The sequence below is a fragment of the Cebidichthys violaceus genome, unplaced genomic scaffold, assembly GCF_023349555.1.
Source record: "Cebidichthys violaceus isolate CVI_PGR_0920_01 unplaced genomic scaffold, fCebVio1.0.p SCAF_2, whole genome shotgun sequence".
In the NCBI taxonomy this organism is placed as follows: domain Eukaryota; kingdom Metazoa; phylum Chordata; class Actinopteri; order Perciformes; family Stichaeidae; genus Cebidichthys; species Cebidichthys violaceus.
Genome location: NW_027176372.1, coordinates 18609331 through 18623539, shown reverse-complemented (window position 1 = coordinate 18623539; position 14209 = coordinate 18609331). Strand labels below are relative to the sequence as shown.

The 14209-nt window shown below is 42.4% G+C and overlaps 2 protein-coding genes across 2 annotated transcripts; both read right to left on the bottom strand.

The window, feature by feature from the left end:
* Positions 1-375: 375 nt before the first annotated feature.
* tgfb5 (transforming growth factor, beta 5) lies at positions 376-7957 on the bottom strand. The gene is made up of 8 exons (XM_068714959.1): positions 7290-7957; positions 6429-6840; positions 5328-5491; positions 4454-4586; positions 4193-4303; positions 2733-2913; positions 2132-2285; positions 376-797 (listed from the first exon to the last, which is right to left on the bottom strand). The coding sequence occupies exons 2-8, from the start codon at positions 6781-6783 to the stop codon at positions 639-641; spliced, it is 1257 nt and encodes a 418-aa protein (XP_068571060.1). The 5' UTR covers positions 6784-6840; positions 7290-7957; the 3' UTR covers positions 376-638.
* A 2255-nt stretch (positions 7958-10212) lies between these two features.
* On the bottom strand, positions 10213-13980 carry trmt112 (tRNA methyltransferase activator subunit 11-2). Its single transcript, XM_068715503.1, has 4 exons — positions 13772-13980; positions 13078-13179; positions 12698-12790; positions 10213-10793 (listed from the first exon to the last, which is right to left on the bottom strand). The coding sequence occupies exons 1-4, from the start codon at positions 13844-13846 to the stop codon at positions 10692-10694; spliced, it is 372 nt and encodes a 123-aa protein (XP_068571604.1). The 5' UTR covers positions 13847-13980; the 3' UTR covers positions 10213-10691.
* Positions 13981-14209: the final 229 nt, after the last annotated feature.

Below are 14209 nucleotides of genomic sequence, written 5' to 3'. Positions count from 1 at the left end.
GAGGAGATGAGGGGAGCATTTAAATCTGGCGTTCCGTGAGTGGTCGGGTCGGTGTCTGGAAATCTTTCACATCCTGTTTACGCCGGGCAGATTTCAGCCTGGGAACCGCAGAGAGCTGGCATGGCCTCCGCCTGGACACAGCTCCTCTCTCTCTTTTCTATCTGCTCCCTGCCTCCCTCGCCTAAAGATCTCAGTCTGCAAACCTTTCCACGCCGCCTTCTTCCTATCAACACCTTCAAACCTAAAACAAACACGTCTAGCTCGCTCCGCTGCTCGCAGCCGCAGGCATATAAACGACGAGGTGGAATGAAAATCCTGATAAAAAGAATCCTTTTTATGTACACCAAATGTGGGCCAAATCACACAACACCCCCATTTAATATCCAAGTAAAGGTTTAATACAGCTATGTTGTGATATTAACAGTGTCCTATATCAAACGCAAAGTTCCAGAGAATGAAGAAGTTTTCATGCCTGTAAAGAATGGGATATTTGAGCAAAAATATAACATCTCAAAAGTCTGCTAAAGGAGATCAAACAGAGAAGATTAATGAAGAAAGGATCCGTCTGTCCTCTCGTCTTTATCAGTTTGTAGTTTTGGTCCTGTAATCATTCTCCTCCCTCACCTCTTCCGCTGAACTCAGCGGCACTTGCAGGATTTGACGACCATATTGGAGAGCTGCTCAACACGTGGTGTGCGGCCTATGAAGTACATAATGGTGAGGGGCTCCAGGTCCTGAGGAACGCAGCAGGGCGAGGCGGAGGCCTCAGGGTTCAGCTTGTTGTACAGGGGCAGGATCTGACCAGGGGAAGGACATCATCAGAGTGCGTTAACTAAGACATCTGCTTCTTTATATGAACAATGAGCTCCTACATGACCAGTTTTTGTTTATTTCACTTGAGACACTTTCTGTATTTGTGTTTTGGTTCTTCTCACTGGTGTGTAGTGTGCAGGCCTCAGTAGGGAAAAGGTGATGTCATGTACATATTCACAGAGTGGTATTATTAATATTCTCATCTAACTCTAGGCAAGCAAGCAAAAAATAGATAGATAGCTATGTATTTAGTCATGAATATAATAAAATAGCAAAAAGTTCTCTGGGGCTTTTAAAGAAGGCTGTGTAGGTAAATGTTTTACTGTCTGTCAATGTGTTTCCTTTTTTATCCTTCAAATACTTTAACATGCACAACAAAAACTGCCAAACTCCATCAAACCAAGTGAATCAAATGGTGTGAAAGCCACAGTGGCATTTGTTGGCAGCAACAAAATGTCTCATTGCCACAAATCAAGTGTCATATAACTGTGAAAAAAATCTAGAAATCTAATGAATAAAGGACATGAAGAAAGAAAAAGTAAATAAGAAGGTTCTGTAAGAGCCAGTGTGGCTGCAGGCCAAGTCATAAGCTATGGGACAAAGCTAACTGTGGTATAGAGCCGCCACAAACAAGGCACTTAAAGCTAATTTCAAGGAAAACAGCACCCGCATTTCAAAGTTGCTGTACATTGAAATCCATCTGGAGGTTGATTGGAGTTTGGTCCAAACCAGAGTGTTTTACTAGAGAGACGGAGGAGTCACTTCAGCTGTTGAAGTTGTTTGTGTTTGTACAGGAGCAAATGTTCAGAACATGTTTTCATATGTTATGGCTGTGTCACTTTTTTATTTTTAAAGGTCATGAATCTCAAGATTGCAGCAAAAAAAGAGCACATTTGACTCTATGTGTCTTTACTGAAAAAGGGTGCTTCGAAACGTATTAGTCTGAGTGGTTAAAACAGATGCTTCTGTTGTTTCACAGTGGTCTTATGGTGTTCAAAGAGATGTAGGTATTCACAAAATGTCCAGACACATCAAGATATTCGTGTCTGGAATCAGTCATATGTAGAGCTGGGATACTGCCTGAATTGTCAATACAATACATGATTTTTCATAACAAGACCAAAACAGCGCTTTGTTTGATACCTTACTTTAACAACACAGCCATGTGGCAGCCGTATTTCAATTTGCCTTAATAAAATGTTGATTCACACCAGACTTTTCAATACTTGGTGCTTTAGACCCATTTTGGAGGGTACGAAAAATGATTCAACATCCAGTCGTATCTCATCTTACAGAAATATAAAACATACCAACTCACCATGTTATAGTGGTTGTTGGCACTCCAGATGTAAGGACAGTTGCCGGCACAGAAGTTGGCTTTGTAACCTTTGGGCTCATGGATCCACTTCCAGTTGAGGTCCCGCCTGAAGTCGATGTAGAGCGAGCGCAGGCAGCATCCCTGGTCTGAGCCACTGAGACACACCGAGAAGAGACACAAGGAAATATTTAAACTCCCATCCGGCTTTTAATGGTCTGGGGCAAGGAACCAAAGTTGGGTCATGGGAAAATGGCAACTGGTCACCATTGAAGGGCCAGCCATCACAAGGTAATGACAATGCAAGTCCGCCAGACTTTCCCCCCACAGCGTGAGGTAGCCTAAATAAAACACTGCACGCTTGTTGGCCTGCAGTCTAAACACAGGGTCAATATTGTTAGTTTTGCCACACAATAGTCTGCAAAGTTGTGGGTAAGAAGAAAAGAATTCCACCGCCCACCACAACTAGATTTTAGAATTATGAAACTACATGTCAGTGCGGTCAGTCAGTCACACATAACCTCACACACACACACACACACACACACACACACACACACACACACACACACACACACACACACACAGCCGGTTGGCGGCCTACCGGGAGCAGGTTGTGGTTTCTGTGGCGGCCGCCCTCTTCTTGCGGTTCTTCCTGGCCGGGTTGTCCACTCTGTCACTGGGCAGCACGGTGAGGATGAGGTGCGGCGTCTTGGTGCTGAAATCTGCCTGGCCTTTAACCGGACCGGGCTTTCTTATCTGACGAAGCTGCTCGTCATCCACACCTACGTAGAGCAGAGTAACAGTTAACACAGTGGTTCTCTACCTGAGGGTCGGGAACCCCCAAGGGGTCGCAGGATAAACCTGAGGGGTCACACAACGATCAATACAAAATTAAATGTTTGTGAGTGTTTTTATCTTTGGGGACATTTCTTTAACCTTTTTTTGGATAGTCTCCACTCATGAGGTTGTAAAAACTATTCAAATGAAACAATCTGAAAGAGCAACATCACTCATTAGTGGAAGATAAATGCCGTCTGTTACAAGGGTTTGTGAGTAGACATTGATTCGTTTTTAGGGTTCAATGCCAAAAAGGTTGTGAACTACCGAGTTACACCTTTGAATTCCTACAGTGGTAGTTCATATACAGTAATACACTATGGCTTTATGCTTTTTACACAACGTGTTTTTCTGAGAAGGCAGCAATTTGTGATTATTGCTGAACAAATACTACAGTACAGTGCATATATACACGCACACATTTATATATATATATATAGTTGTTTCCTAGAGGTAACCTATTTCATGGGGTTTCTGAGCTCAATACAAGCCCCTGCTTGTATTAGTTTCAAAAGTTGATATTTTTTTCCAAGTGGTAAAAAAACAGACTTTACTCAACTCAGTGTAAATCTTGAGGAGAGACTTAATTTGGGGCCTAAATGAAGCAACACAGACAGTCCTTCCACAGCTTTACAGAGTGTGGAAGAACAGTGTCTCCATTGTTCCTGTATGATCACCATTTCATCATCTTTTGGGAGGCGCCTGCAGGATTATTGCTGTGCTGATAAATCTTTTAATGCCTGCAGAGTGCTATTTATAACCAACCTGTTCAATATTTCATCTCAGTGACCATTCAGATAAAAGTGAGGCTATGTTTAACGTTTAATCTTTGACACACTGGCTGTCATGTGTGTTTATTTATTTGTTCATGTGTAGTTGTTAATTTTCGCATGTGGCTCAAATACAATTCATGTTGCATGCTGACCAGTCATCCACAAACAAACAACATCTACAGAGACTAAAGTCTAAAATCATCATGTTCAAAACATGTTCCTTGTTCAAAATAACATCACTGAAAAAGGAGGTTAAACTCAGCATTTTTTTGTAAGAGGAGGGACAATTTCCCCTCAAGTCAAAATATAAATAAAGTTTAAGATTTAATCACGAAGGGTTAATCCAAGTCTCCGAAAGCTGCAGTAGTCATCCACTCTGCACATACTTGTATGAGTACCAAGACTCGGCTAACATGACAGACTTTGAAAAACACAAACAAGTGCAACAGACCTGCAAAGAGAGCCTCCAGCTCCTCACTCTTGTTGGGAACAATGTTGTTGGTGGACGGGACGAAGGTGCAGCAGGGACAGTGGACGCCCAACTTCAGGCCAAGATTGTTCTCTGATCAGTAGAGGGACACACATTGAGATCAGCTGATGGAGTCTGTGTGTGTGTGTGTGTGTGTGTGTGTGTGTGTGTGTGTGTGTGTGTGTGTGTGTGTGTGCATATATATATTAATCTTTATGTGGAGGAAGTGCTGCTGAGGCCAACCTGGATCTGACACCCAGTCCTTAATGGTTTCCGTAACGTCCACAGAGATCCAGGCTCCCTTCGCCTTCGGCTGAACGGTGCGGGAGTCAATATAACGTTGAGTGGAGGTGCTCTCTTCATCTGGCTTCAGCAGCTGTTAAAACAAAAACACACACACACACACACACACACACACACACACACACACACACACACACACACACACAGAAAGACAGTGATGAAGCTGACGTGCAGACAGTAAATGTTATAATTTCCACTGTGGTAAAGAGGGCAGCGAGTTCATCTTCCTACATTTTTGCATAACACATGTATGGCACAGAGCCTAAACACTGTGTGTCATAAAAACAATAACAACCTGTAAATCTGTCATCAGGCATGTTTATTACGTTTACTCACTTTCCTGGGGCGAACATATTTCTGTGAGGTGAGAAATGTCTCCATCAAGTCAAAATACAAATATAGCTTCATTTGTGAAGATTTATTGTGATAATAGTCTGGTTGGCATCAGCCCCACCAGACTATTATCACAATAAATCTTCACACATTTTCTTGGAAGGAAAATCTACTGCAAAAAAACAAATTTAAAAGGTATTCCTGGTCACACCTTTTGGATGTGAGAATGATTTTTCAAAAGAAAGCAAAACAACTCCTGCGTCTGTTTCTTTCATACCAAAGACGGCCTGAAGTGAATTTAAAGAAGAATGGATTCAGTGTCTCCTTCATAATTGTGGAAAATGTACATTTATATGGATATAAAAGCTTAAAAAGACATAGAAACCGTGTCGCTCAGTGGTATTTGTGACGTTAATTTGGTGGTTCTGCTGAAGTTAAAGTGGTAAACAGGCGAGCTTTGAGCCATCACTCTGTTGTTTACCTGATAGAGCTCCACTCTCTGCTCTGAGGCCCGGGCCTGCGGGTTTGGAGCTCTGAAGATCCTGAACTCAGCCTTGACCAGGGTGCTGTTGGTTAGGTCCACTCCACTCACGTCGAAGTGGACGACTCTGTAATGGGGGTCGGAGGTTGCAGGCTGTACCGCATCTGGATTTAAAAAAAAACATAAAAAGGATAACTCATGATCCAACAACATCTCTTGACTTCTCCGACATTGTTGTATTTATAGTATTGGTTAAAAGCTCTGTGGGGCTGATGCATTGTCTTGGACATAATTACTGCTGATGAGTGTCTCAAAACTAAATTATAGGATTAGGGGTAGTGAGTGGATGTGTCTGGTCTTAGGTTTAATATGGATAACTGTGGAGTTCATGGATTTTACTTTATGAAACATCATCACAGTTATGTAAGCATGTACCATGTATGTAGTATCCAGAAACATTCATCTTAAAAATCTCCCAAATTAAGTTTTATTTCTATATGTGAGAGCTGCGTGGTCCCAACCACAGCTCAGTCTGACACTAAAAAGCTGCTCTGAAGGCTTCAGAGAATGTAGTGTCTTGTTCAAGAGTTCATCTACAGTAGCTGTTGAAGGATAACACCTTCTCCTTCATCTTTACTCTATTTTATGTCTCTGCCATTAGTAACCACCATGCATATAAAACTTGACATTGACTGCAACACTTTCACTTTAACATACTTAAACTTAAGTATAGGATCTTTATACTTCTTCCACAACCGATACTTTTAACACAGAATGGAAGTTGGGAAACGTACTGATGGAGGTAAACGCCTATTTAGTGCATTTCATTCTAATTATGTGATGCATAAAAGAAAAAGGATAACTCTAGGTTGAATCTATAAAAATTGCTGACTGCTGTGGCCATTTCTTTCATTAAATATTGGTTATGTTACTTTCACCTCTTTTGACCTCTAAAACTCCTTCAAATAAAACAATCTAAGAAGAAAAAACGTGTTTTGTGTTTTGAGGAGGTTAAACCAGGGATAAGGACCCCGGACCACACTTTGAGAACCTTTGTGATACACAGACTGTATATAGATCATACATCATAAATGGACTCACTTGTGTCGGTGCGGGGGGGCAGCATGTCAATCCTCTGCACCTCTTTGGCATAATAGTCTTCTTCGCTGCTCTCGCGCTCGCACGCGGACTCGGCCAGGCGCGCGCGCTCCTTCAGCAGCTCCCGCGTGCTGTTATAGAGCAGCATGATCTCCGGAGGCACCGAGCCAGGCGGCGGGGCCGCATCCTTGCCCGGCGGGCTGCGGATGCGCAGCTTGCTGAGAATCTGTCCGCGGACCGCCTCGATGCGCCGGGACTTCTGCGCGTCCAGGTTGATGGAGTGGCACGTGTTGAACCCTTCCACCAGCAAAACACCGGAGAACCGGAGCAGCAGGAGCGCGAGACGGGGCACCCACATTGTCCGGTGAGGAGACGGAGGGACGGAGATCTCTGAGCGGCCGTGGAGGAAATCCGGCTGAAACAATTGGGGTCACTAAAGCTGAATCTCCAAACCAACGATTACGAGAGTTGTCCGTAAAGTGCTTTAAAACTTAAAACAGAGGGTTAAACCAATGCCCTCCACTGAACTACTGCATACAAATACTGGCATGAAATAAAGCCCCCCCCCCCCAAAAAAAAAATCCAATATACAGTTCTAACGGGCTATTTTGGTCAAAACCACTTTCTGTGGAAAGGAAAACCACATCTGCTGACTTAACATTTAGTCTGCTACGGTAATTTTACAACATTGTTCATACATGTTCCTGCATATTTTAACACCAGACAGATAAAAAGACGCATTGTCATTCTTAAATCTAAGTTTAAGTTATTCAATTGAAAATAAAAGAATCCGTAGATCCTTACAAGAACAACTAACAACAAATGACATCACACTACAACCGAACTCCACAGTAGAAACCTCACATTTAGTGATTGGAAATTTGGCCGACGCTTGAACTCCAATCTGGTGCGCTCAAAAGCTCCGCTGTCGTTCCGTGCCAGCGCGTGTGCGTAAAAGGTGAATATATTTACAGTTTAACCGATAAATTAAGTTTCATCCGTCTCCGTTTCCCGTCGTCCATCCTCGGAATATTCAACAGCTTTCAGGAGAAAATACTCTTCGCAGGAGCTCAGCCCATGTCGCAAGTCCTCCAAACTAAAACCTGAGCAGCTCACTTCACTATCTGGTGCAGCCAGGTTCACGTGCCTTCATCTCCGAAAGACCCATCTGTGGAGCGAAAAACTGGCCCATACCCACTTGCAGAAAATCTAGTTGCAGTTTTAAAAAAAGCAAAAACCCAAATGAGGTCTTCTCATTCCCAGTTATATGTAAACAGAAAGCTGCTTGCACTAAAACGTAGAAAGACACTGTTGATTTATGTTGGGAAAAACCATGGTGGGCCTGTTAATCCCCCTCACATAAACATTAAAACACGGAAAAAAAGTCAGACGACATAAAAAGACATGACGCAGAAAAATAAATGAAAGAAGTCCTTGTGCTGTGAATTTAAAAAAGAAGAAACTTTACAGTAAATTACAGATCCCCGGTCTAGAAGAAGTCCAGTCTGAAAACACAGAGACCTTCTGCATGATGTGACTCCATTATTGTGCAGCTCCTCAGTGAGAAATGCTCAGACAGAGGGAGGAGGAGGGAGGGACTGGATGTAGGAGAGGTGGTGGTGGTGGTGGTGGTGGGGCGGGTTGCCACCAAAGTGAAGGGAGTGTGTGATTATGTAGGCAAGAGCCATCTTCCTCTCTCTCTCACACACATTTTGCAAGTTCTTCTCTCCACAAAAATGCACCACTCTCTCTCCGCAGGTAAACATCCCCCGAGGACACGCCAGGCTCAAAAGGAATAGTTAAACGTTTTGGGAACGATGCATCTTCTTAGATGAGAAGATTGCTAACTTATTATCAAGATAGCTTCTGGGCCAGCAGTCGGTTAATTCAGCTGAGTGGTGTTATTGTGAAGACGACCGGATCACTTTGTTTTCCTCAGAGCCTAGCAACTACCAACAACAGGACACACCGACTGCGTTAGAAATCAAAATCATTTTCTTTTTATTTATTTAGTAGGTACTGAAGCTGCCCTCATAAAGTACATACTGTTTCATGCACTATGCTTTCAATTGGGAAGTACTACTTCGCCTTGAACTTTGACCCTCTTGCTCATGTTTCTGCTGCGCAGAGGATTGTGGGTCAGAACAACCAGAGAAACATGCTGACTTGAATGCTGCAAAATAAGACTGGATGCAGTAGAACATCCTGGTATTTTTGGCGAAGCACATTTGACATATTGAGTATTGGGACATACTAAAAATGTTTTCACCCAAATACACAAGTAGGACCTCTTAGGTATGGAGAGATGCCTCACAGGAAGGAGCCATAACAGTTTGGGTTAATCACTGGCACCTCTGCTGCTACTCCTCGAATGGTAACCGTCCGGTTACAGAGCCAAGTCCCCCAATTGATATTCTTTAAAAACTGCTAACTGCTGTCCCCTTCCTATGTTGGTTCCGCAATGGTTGATGCACTTTGTGGCGTAAATCAAGCCTTCATTTTCACCAGAGATCGTACCGGGTGGCAGACTGAACTGCATAATGTAAAGCGAGGCTAATGGGGAACCAATATAAACGGCAATGGTGTCATTAATCTATAGCCATTACATTGTGCAATGAACATTTATTTCATGAGTTAAAGCAAAATCTGCAAACTAGCACTTTAAAAGCTCAATAATTAACAAGGTATATCTCTTTTGTTAAATGCCTTGAAAAACAAAACAATTTACTGTTTAAAGGGATTTATGTCCCTGTTTTAGTAGGTACGTAGAAGCACGGTATGCATCTGACAATAAAATGTTTAATTGTTTTTACAATTTGTTTTTAATGCAAATTAAACAAGCTATATCACATGGTGATTAGTGATCTTTAGAGTTTCTAGTAGGTGGATTTTGATACCTTTGGACAAAGCCAGTTTATTCCAGTGGTTTTGTTTAACTAAGCTAACAGACTATCAGCAGTAGCTCAACACTTACCGCACAGAAGACTAGAAGCACATTCCCCAAAATAAACCTTTAATCGTCAAAATGATGAAATAGAAGATGGGGATAATCTATTAGTTCATGCCAGTGATTTCAAAATGCAGCTCTAGTTAAGATCTTAGACTCATCCCAGTTTAAGGCTTGTTGTAATCTTATTAAAATCCCTCCACAACACCATCCCGTTTTATCTTTATCTTTTCTAGCTTTCAATCCAGGCCCTTTCTTTCCTCTCTGTTCCTCTTTCGGTCTCATTGTTAATTACAGCTCAGAACTTGGAGAGGACTGTTAATCTGTCAGGGTTGGTTTTTATTGCTGCTCTGCTGCCATCCCATTATACCATTATTATAGTTGCGGGTGCAGGCCTGTAATTGCTCTAAGTAGAAGGGAAAGGTAGGAGAGACTCAGGCTGCCTCGAGGCTTTCTGGTCAGGGCAACCCCCCCCCCCCCCCCCTTCATCGTCTGCCCTTGCAAGGTTTCTAAAAATGATAACGCCGCCTGCGAACAAACAGGCTCTTGCTACAACTCGCTGTTGCCCCATCTTAGTCAGAAATGAGTGGAAAGACACTTAATTTGTCTAGGTGGACTCTTCCTTTCAGCAGTCTTTAAAAGATCAGACACACGGTGGGGAATCTCAGATCATAGCAGCCCGCCCAGGTGGGTTTTGTGTGTGTGCGTGCTGTTAAGTGTGGCATGAAAGAAAAAAAAATAAAAAAAAGACTGACTTCCTCAAAAACAACTTCCAGCCAGCCTGCTTTTTCTGCTTCTTTTCCTCAAAGCCAAATATAGACGAGCCACTGCCACGTCATCTGGCCCTCAGCACTTTCTTAAACCCTGAGAGAGGGCGCGATGGGCTTCAGAGCCGGCCTCTCACTCATGGAGCCTCTGGGTTTTTATATTTTAGTACGTCTGTAATATAAGCAAATCCATATATTCCACAAAAACCTGAAACAATTTTGGCCGTCGTGGAAATCAGGACAGTTTTATTGAAAAAAAAAAAAGAAAAAAAAAAAAAGAGAGAAAACCCAAACAGTAACAAAAATAAATACAGATAAAACCACTGGGGGTTACTCTGGGAACATTTCCATCCGTTCTTCTTCAAAAGTGTTTCATCTATTGGCAGCATCAGCCACTTAAATGTCATAACAACAATCAACCAAACAGTGTGGTTCTCATGGCACCAACTTAAGTCCAACCTCTCTCCGCTCTCCGAATACCCACAATCCCATCCCAGTGACAGCTTGGGGTGAGGTTGCATGTGAGAACCGTTGACTTTGCGAAGCTGCCATCTACACCTCGTCCTCGCTCAGCAGCATGTTGGGGATTCCTCTGGAGATGGGGAACTCTCGTCCGGATTCGGGGCACTGCAGACAGCCCTCTATCACCTCCACCTGCAGAACACACAAGCAAGACGAGAGGTGAGACACCGTCACCGTAGAGCAAAATATACTCTATGGACAAAAGTGTTTGGACACCCCTGTCACCATACTTTTGGTTTGTCCCAGGTCTTTTAGGTCCAATTACCGAAAATCTTAAATGCTACAGTGAATAACAATTTTTAGACCAGTGGTTCCCGACCGCTGGGCTGTGGTCCGGTAAAGGACAACAGATATGATTCTGTAAAGACAGTTTAATAATAGTTGTGTAACTTAATAGACTATAAGTAAGCTGACCTGTCAGCATTACATGGAACCTGTGAAACCTGTTTTTTTAGTACCTCACCACTAATGGTACCCTCTGGAGTTTTACTAGCAGAGCTATGGAGGTGTTATTTTTATAGAGTGTGCCCCCGTTTTGTTCATCTCATGCTATACACAGTCCTGCCAGTGGTGCCACATTAAAGTGATCTACAGGTGACGGTGATGCCAAGAAATGCAGCACTACGCTAAAAAAGGGCAGTGAAGAATAACACTGCAAGCAAGTTAACCTTAATGCACACAATAAAGAATTTAAATATACTTTAATGAGGAAGGAAATGCATTCAACACATTTTTTAGACATCAAAGGTTTACACAATGCGTTTTAATGGGTAAAACTCAATGTAAACATCACTTTTGTTTGCAAAAAAAATAGTTTGAACAATTTGGGGAAACCCCTTTCCAGCTTCAACATGAAGCCAGGTCTATACAGAAATAGATTTCGGAGTTTGGTGTGGATAACTTCACTGGCCTGCACAGAGTCCTGACCTCAACCTCATCCAACACCTTTGGGATGAACTGGGACCAGTATTGGACCTCGCTGATGCTCTTGTGGCTGAATGGGAGCAAATCCCTGCAGCCAGGCTCAAAAATCTTGTGGAAAGTCTTCCCAGAACAATGGAGGCTGTCACTGCAGCACAAAGTGTCTCTGACACAGCGGGCGGCTGTGGCTCGGGAGGAAGAGCAGGTCGTCCACTAATCACAGGGTTGATGGTGTGATCCCTGGCTCCTCTGTCGCCATCAGCGTGTGAGTGAGAGGCAACGTGTAAAGCATTATATATATATATAATAATAATATAAGTGCGGTCTGTTTAACATTAAAGCCAACGATTTTGGCAATGTTTGGGAGCCAACATGCAGTGTACATATTGGGGTTAGAATAATGTCTCAAGCTAAAGTATTTCAGTTCCTGTGTTTGATCTCTACATAAATGGCACCGTCTTCCGCTGAATAGATGTGGTGCAGTTATGAAAAACAAGACACTGTGCAGTAAACAACCACATGAAAGCTCCGCTGCTAATTGCTATTGCCAGTAATAGAACCGGGATGCGAAGTGCCGACTGTACCTTTCTATGTTACTGAGAGAGTCAATATTGTCAGTTGTTTGATCCACAATAAGTACACAAAGACATCCCATGACAGTAACTTAATCATTAAGTTACTGTGTCAAGTGAAACAAGAATAGAAAACACAGCTGGATCCCACATGGCAGACAATATCACGAATGGAGAAGTGGTTCCTCCGCACAGAAGGACCAAGACACCCTTTCCTAAGTTTTAACAATTGTTTCAGTCATTTTTAAGTAAAAATGCCAAACATGCTCTGGTTCTTAGATGTGTGTTTTTGCTGTTTTCCTCTGATTTATATCATTTTAAACGGACTGTTGGTTGAACAAAACAAGACATCTGATGAAGTCAACTATTTTATTTTTAAGCCCAAAAGATGAATAAAGTACAATCTGCAGAGTAACTAATACTGAAGATAGTTAGTTACGGGCTTAAAAAGAACACATTCATCATGTGCACACTGTGGTAATAAACACCACTGCAGTCATAAACACCCACCTGCCCTGACAGGAATCACTGCGAGCTTCTTACCTCTAATAGCACTCTGTGCACTTTCTTCAGGAATTCTTCGTTGTTCTCGTATTCTGGCACCAGCTCGCCCGGCAGGTCCTGCCGTTGACCCAACTAAAGAGGGAAAAGATAGAAGTAGCTGTTTGAACTGGGCCGTTGCAAATTCATTAGTGGATGTTACCGGGTGAACAAATATAAAAAAAACAAATATATTTTCCCCCTTTTCAAATTGATGGCTTCTTCCACATCGGAGAATACCGTTGCTTATATTGAGAGCTACTTAACAGCTTATAAGCTTTGCCATGTCTCTCTCTGGAATGCTCCAAACTTTTACTAATATTCATGTTTATCACGTGAGATATTACAAGTTGTGAAAGTCTCTCTGTTGCAGTCTGACTCACCTCCTCTGCAGCCTGGACCAGAGCGCTCCACTCCAGTTTGGGGATCATCCGGCTGACGAACTGAGCATTGAAGTCCACCTCATTCACCTTCACCTCGGTCGCCTGCACAAAGAAAACAAATCAGGAGGAAACAACACAGTCTATTAGTGTAGAAATGCAGGGTCGTCAAACAGCAGCAGTCCTTCAAAATCACTTCCTCGGCCATTTCATGACGCCATCACTGACATAAAAACACAACACCTGTAATGCATAGTTTACTCTAGAGGGACCAGACAATTGAGATTCCCCTCACATTATTGGTTACCAACAGGTACAGTATAGTGTCACATGCGTCAATTGCACTAAGTAACAACATGTTCAATATATACATTATATTGAAATCCAAAGTCTGTTAAGACATACAGCTACGATGTAATTCTAAACGAGATTTGCATATTTTATAACAATCTGTTTCTGCAGTTTAAGTGATTTAGAGGAAGTTAAGTTTAGCCCTGGTGCTAGCTTGCTAACCGCTAGTTAGCTTGTTATTGAACGTTACAGGTTGTAAGAGAATCAAACTAGCACATGTTCAGTGATACAGTTCATGTAGCATTGAGCTCAAACACAAAACACCACAGGACGTTGAACCCATGTGATGCATTAAGGTATTTAGGGTTAGCGTTAGCATGTAGCTAGTCGGGTGTTGACAGTTTACCTTGATGAGCAGCGGGTATCCTTTAGTGACTCCCTTCACGTGAGATGTCAACATGTTGTGCGTGAGCAGCTTCATTTTTACAAACAACAGTCGCTGGTTTGACGATAGTTTTCTGGTAAATGTACACAGATAGTGTACAGATAGTGAATGTACGTTTAAATCACGCTGTAGCGTTTACATGTGGACCGGAAGTGCTGTTGTTGCATCGCTAAAACAGTTCCCCGAAACTTTAACTCCACCACCGTTGGTTCCTTGCTAATAGTTTTTGTAAATACAGTATGAATATGTCTTTGTAGTAGTCCCTTTAGTGTTATTTACTTTATACAAACTCATTACAATGTAATATACTACAATAGCTTTTTGGGGTGATATTTACAATAACCAGCAGCTGAAGTAGTGTTCAGATTGTTAATTGTTACTCAAGTTTAAGTACTCAAG

What these genes read in the sequence shown, in the direction of transcription:
- tgfb5 (XM_068714959.1), bottom strand. Translation starts at nt 6,783, where the DNA reads ATGTGGGTGCCCCGTCTCGCGCTCCTGCTGCTCCGGTTCTCCGGTGTT. An exon ending in AGAGAGTGGAGCTCTATCAG is followed by an intron (nt 4,587 to 5,327) that starts GTAAACAACAGA and finishes TTGTTTTAACAG; the next exon opens with CTGCTGAAGCCAGATGAAGA. An exon ending in CCAACAACCACTATAACATG is followed by an intron (nt 798 to 2,131) that starts GTGAGTTGGTAT and finishes TCCCCTGGTCAG; the next exon opens with ATCCTGCCCCTGTACAACAA.
- trmt112 (XM_068715503.1), bottom strand. Translation starts at nt 13,846, where the DNA reads ATGAAGCTGCTCACGCACAACATGTTGACATCTCACGTGAAGGGAGTC. An exon ending in TGGTCCAGGCTGCAGAGGAG is followed by an intron (nt 12,791 to 13,077) that starts GTGAGTCAGACT and finishes TTCCCTCTTTAG; the next exon opens with TTGGGTCAACGGCAGGACCT. An exon ending in TGCACAGAGTGCTATTAGAG is followed by an intron (nt 10,794 to 12,697) that starts GTAAGAAGCTCG and finishes TGTGTTCTGCAG; the next exon opens with GTGGAGGTGATAGAGGGCTG.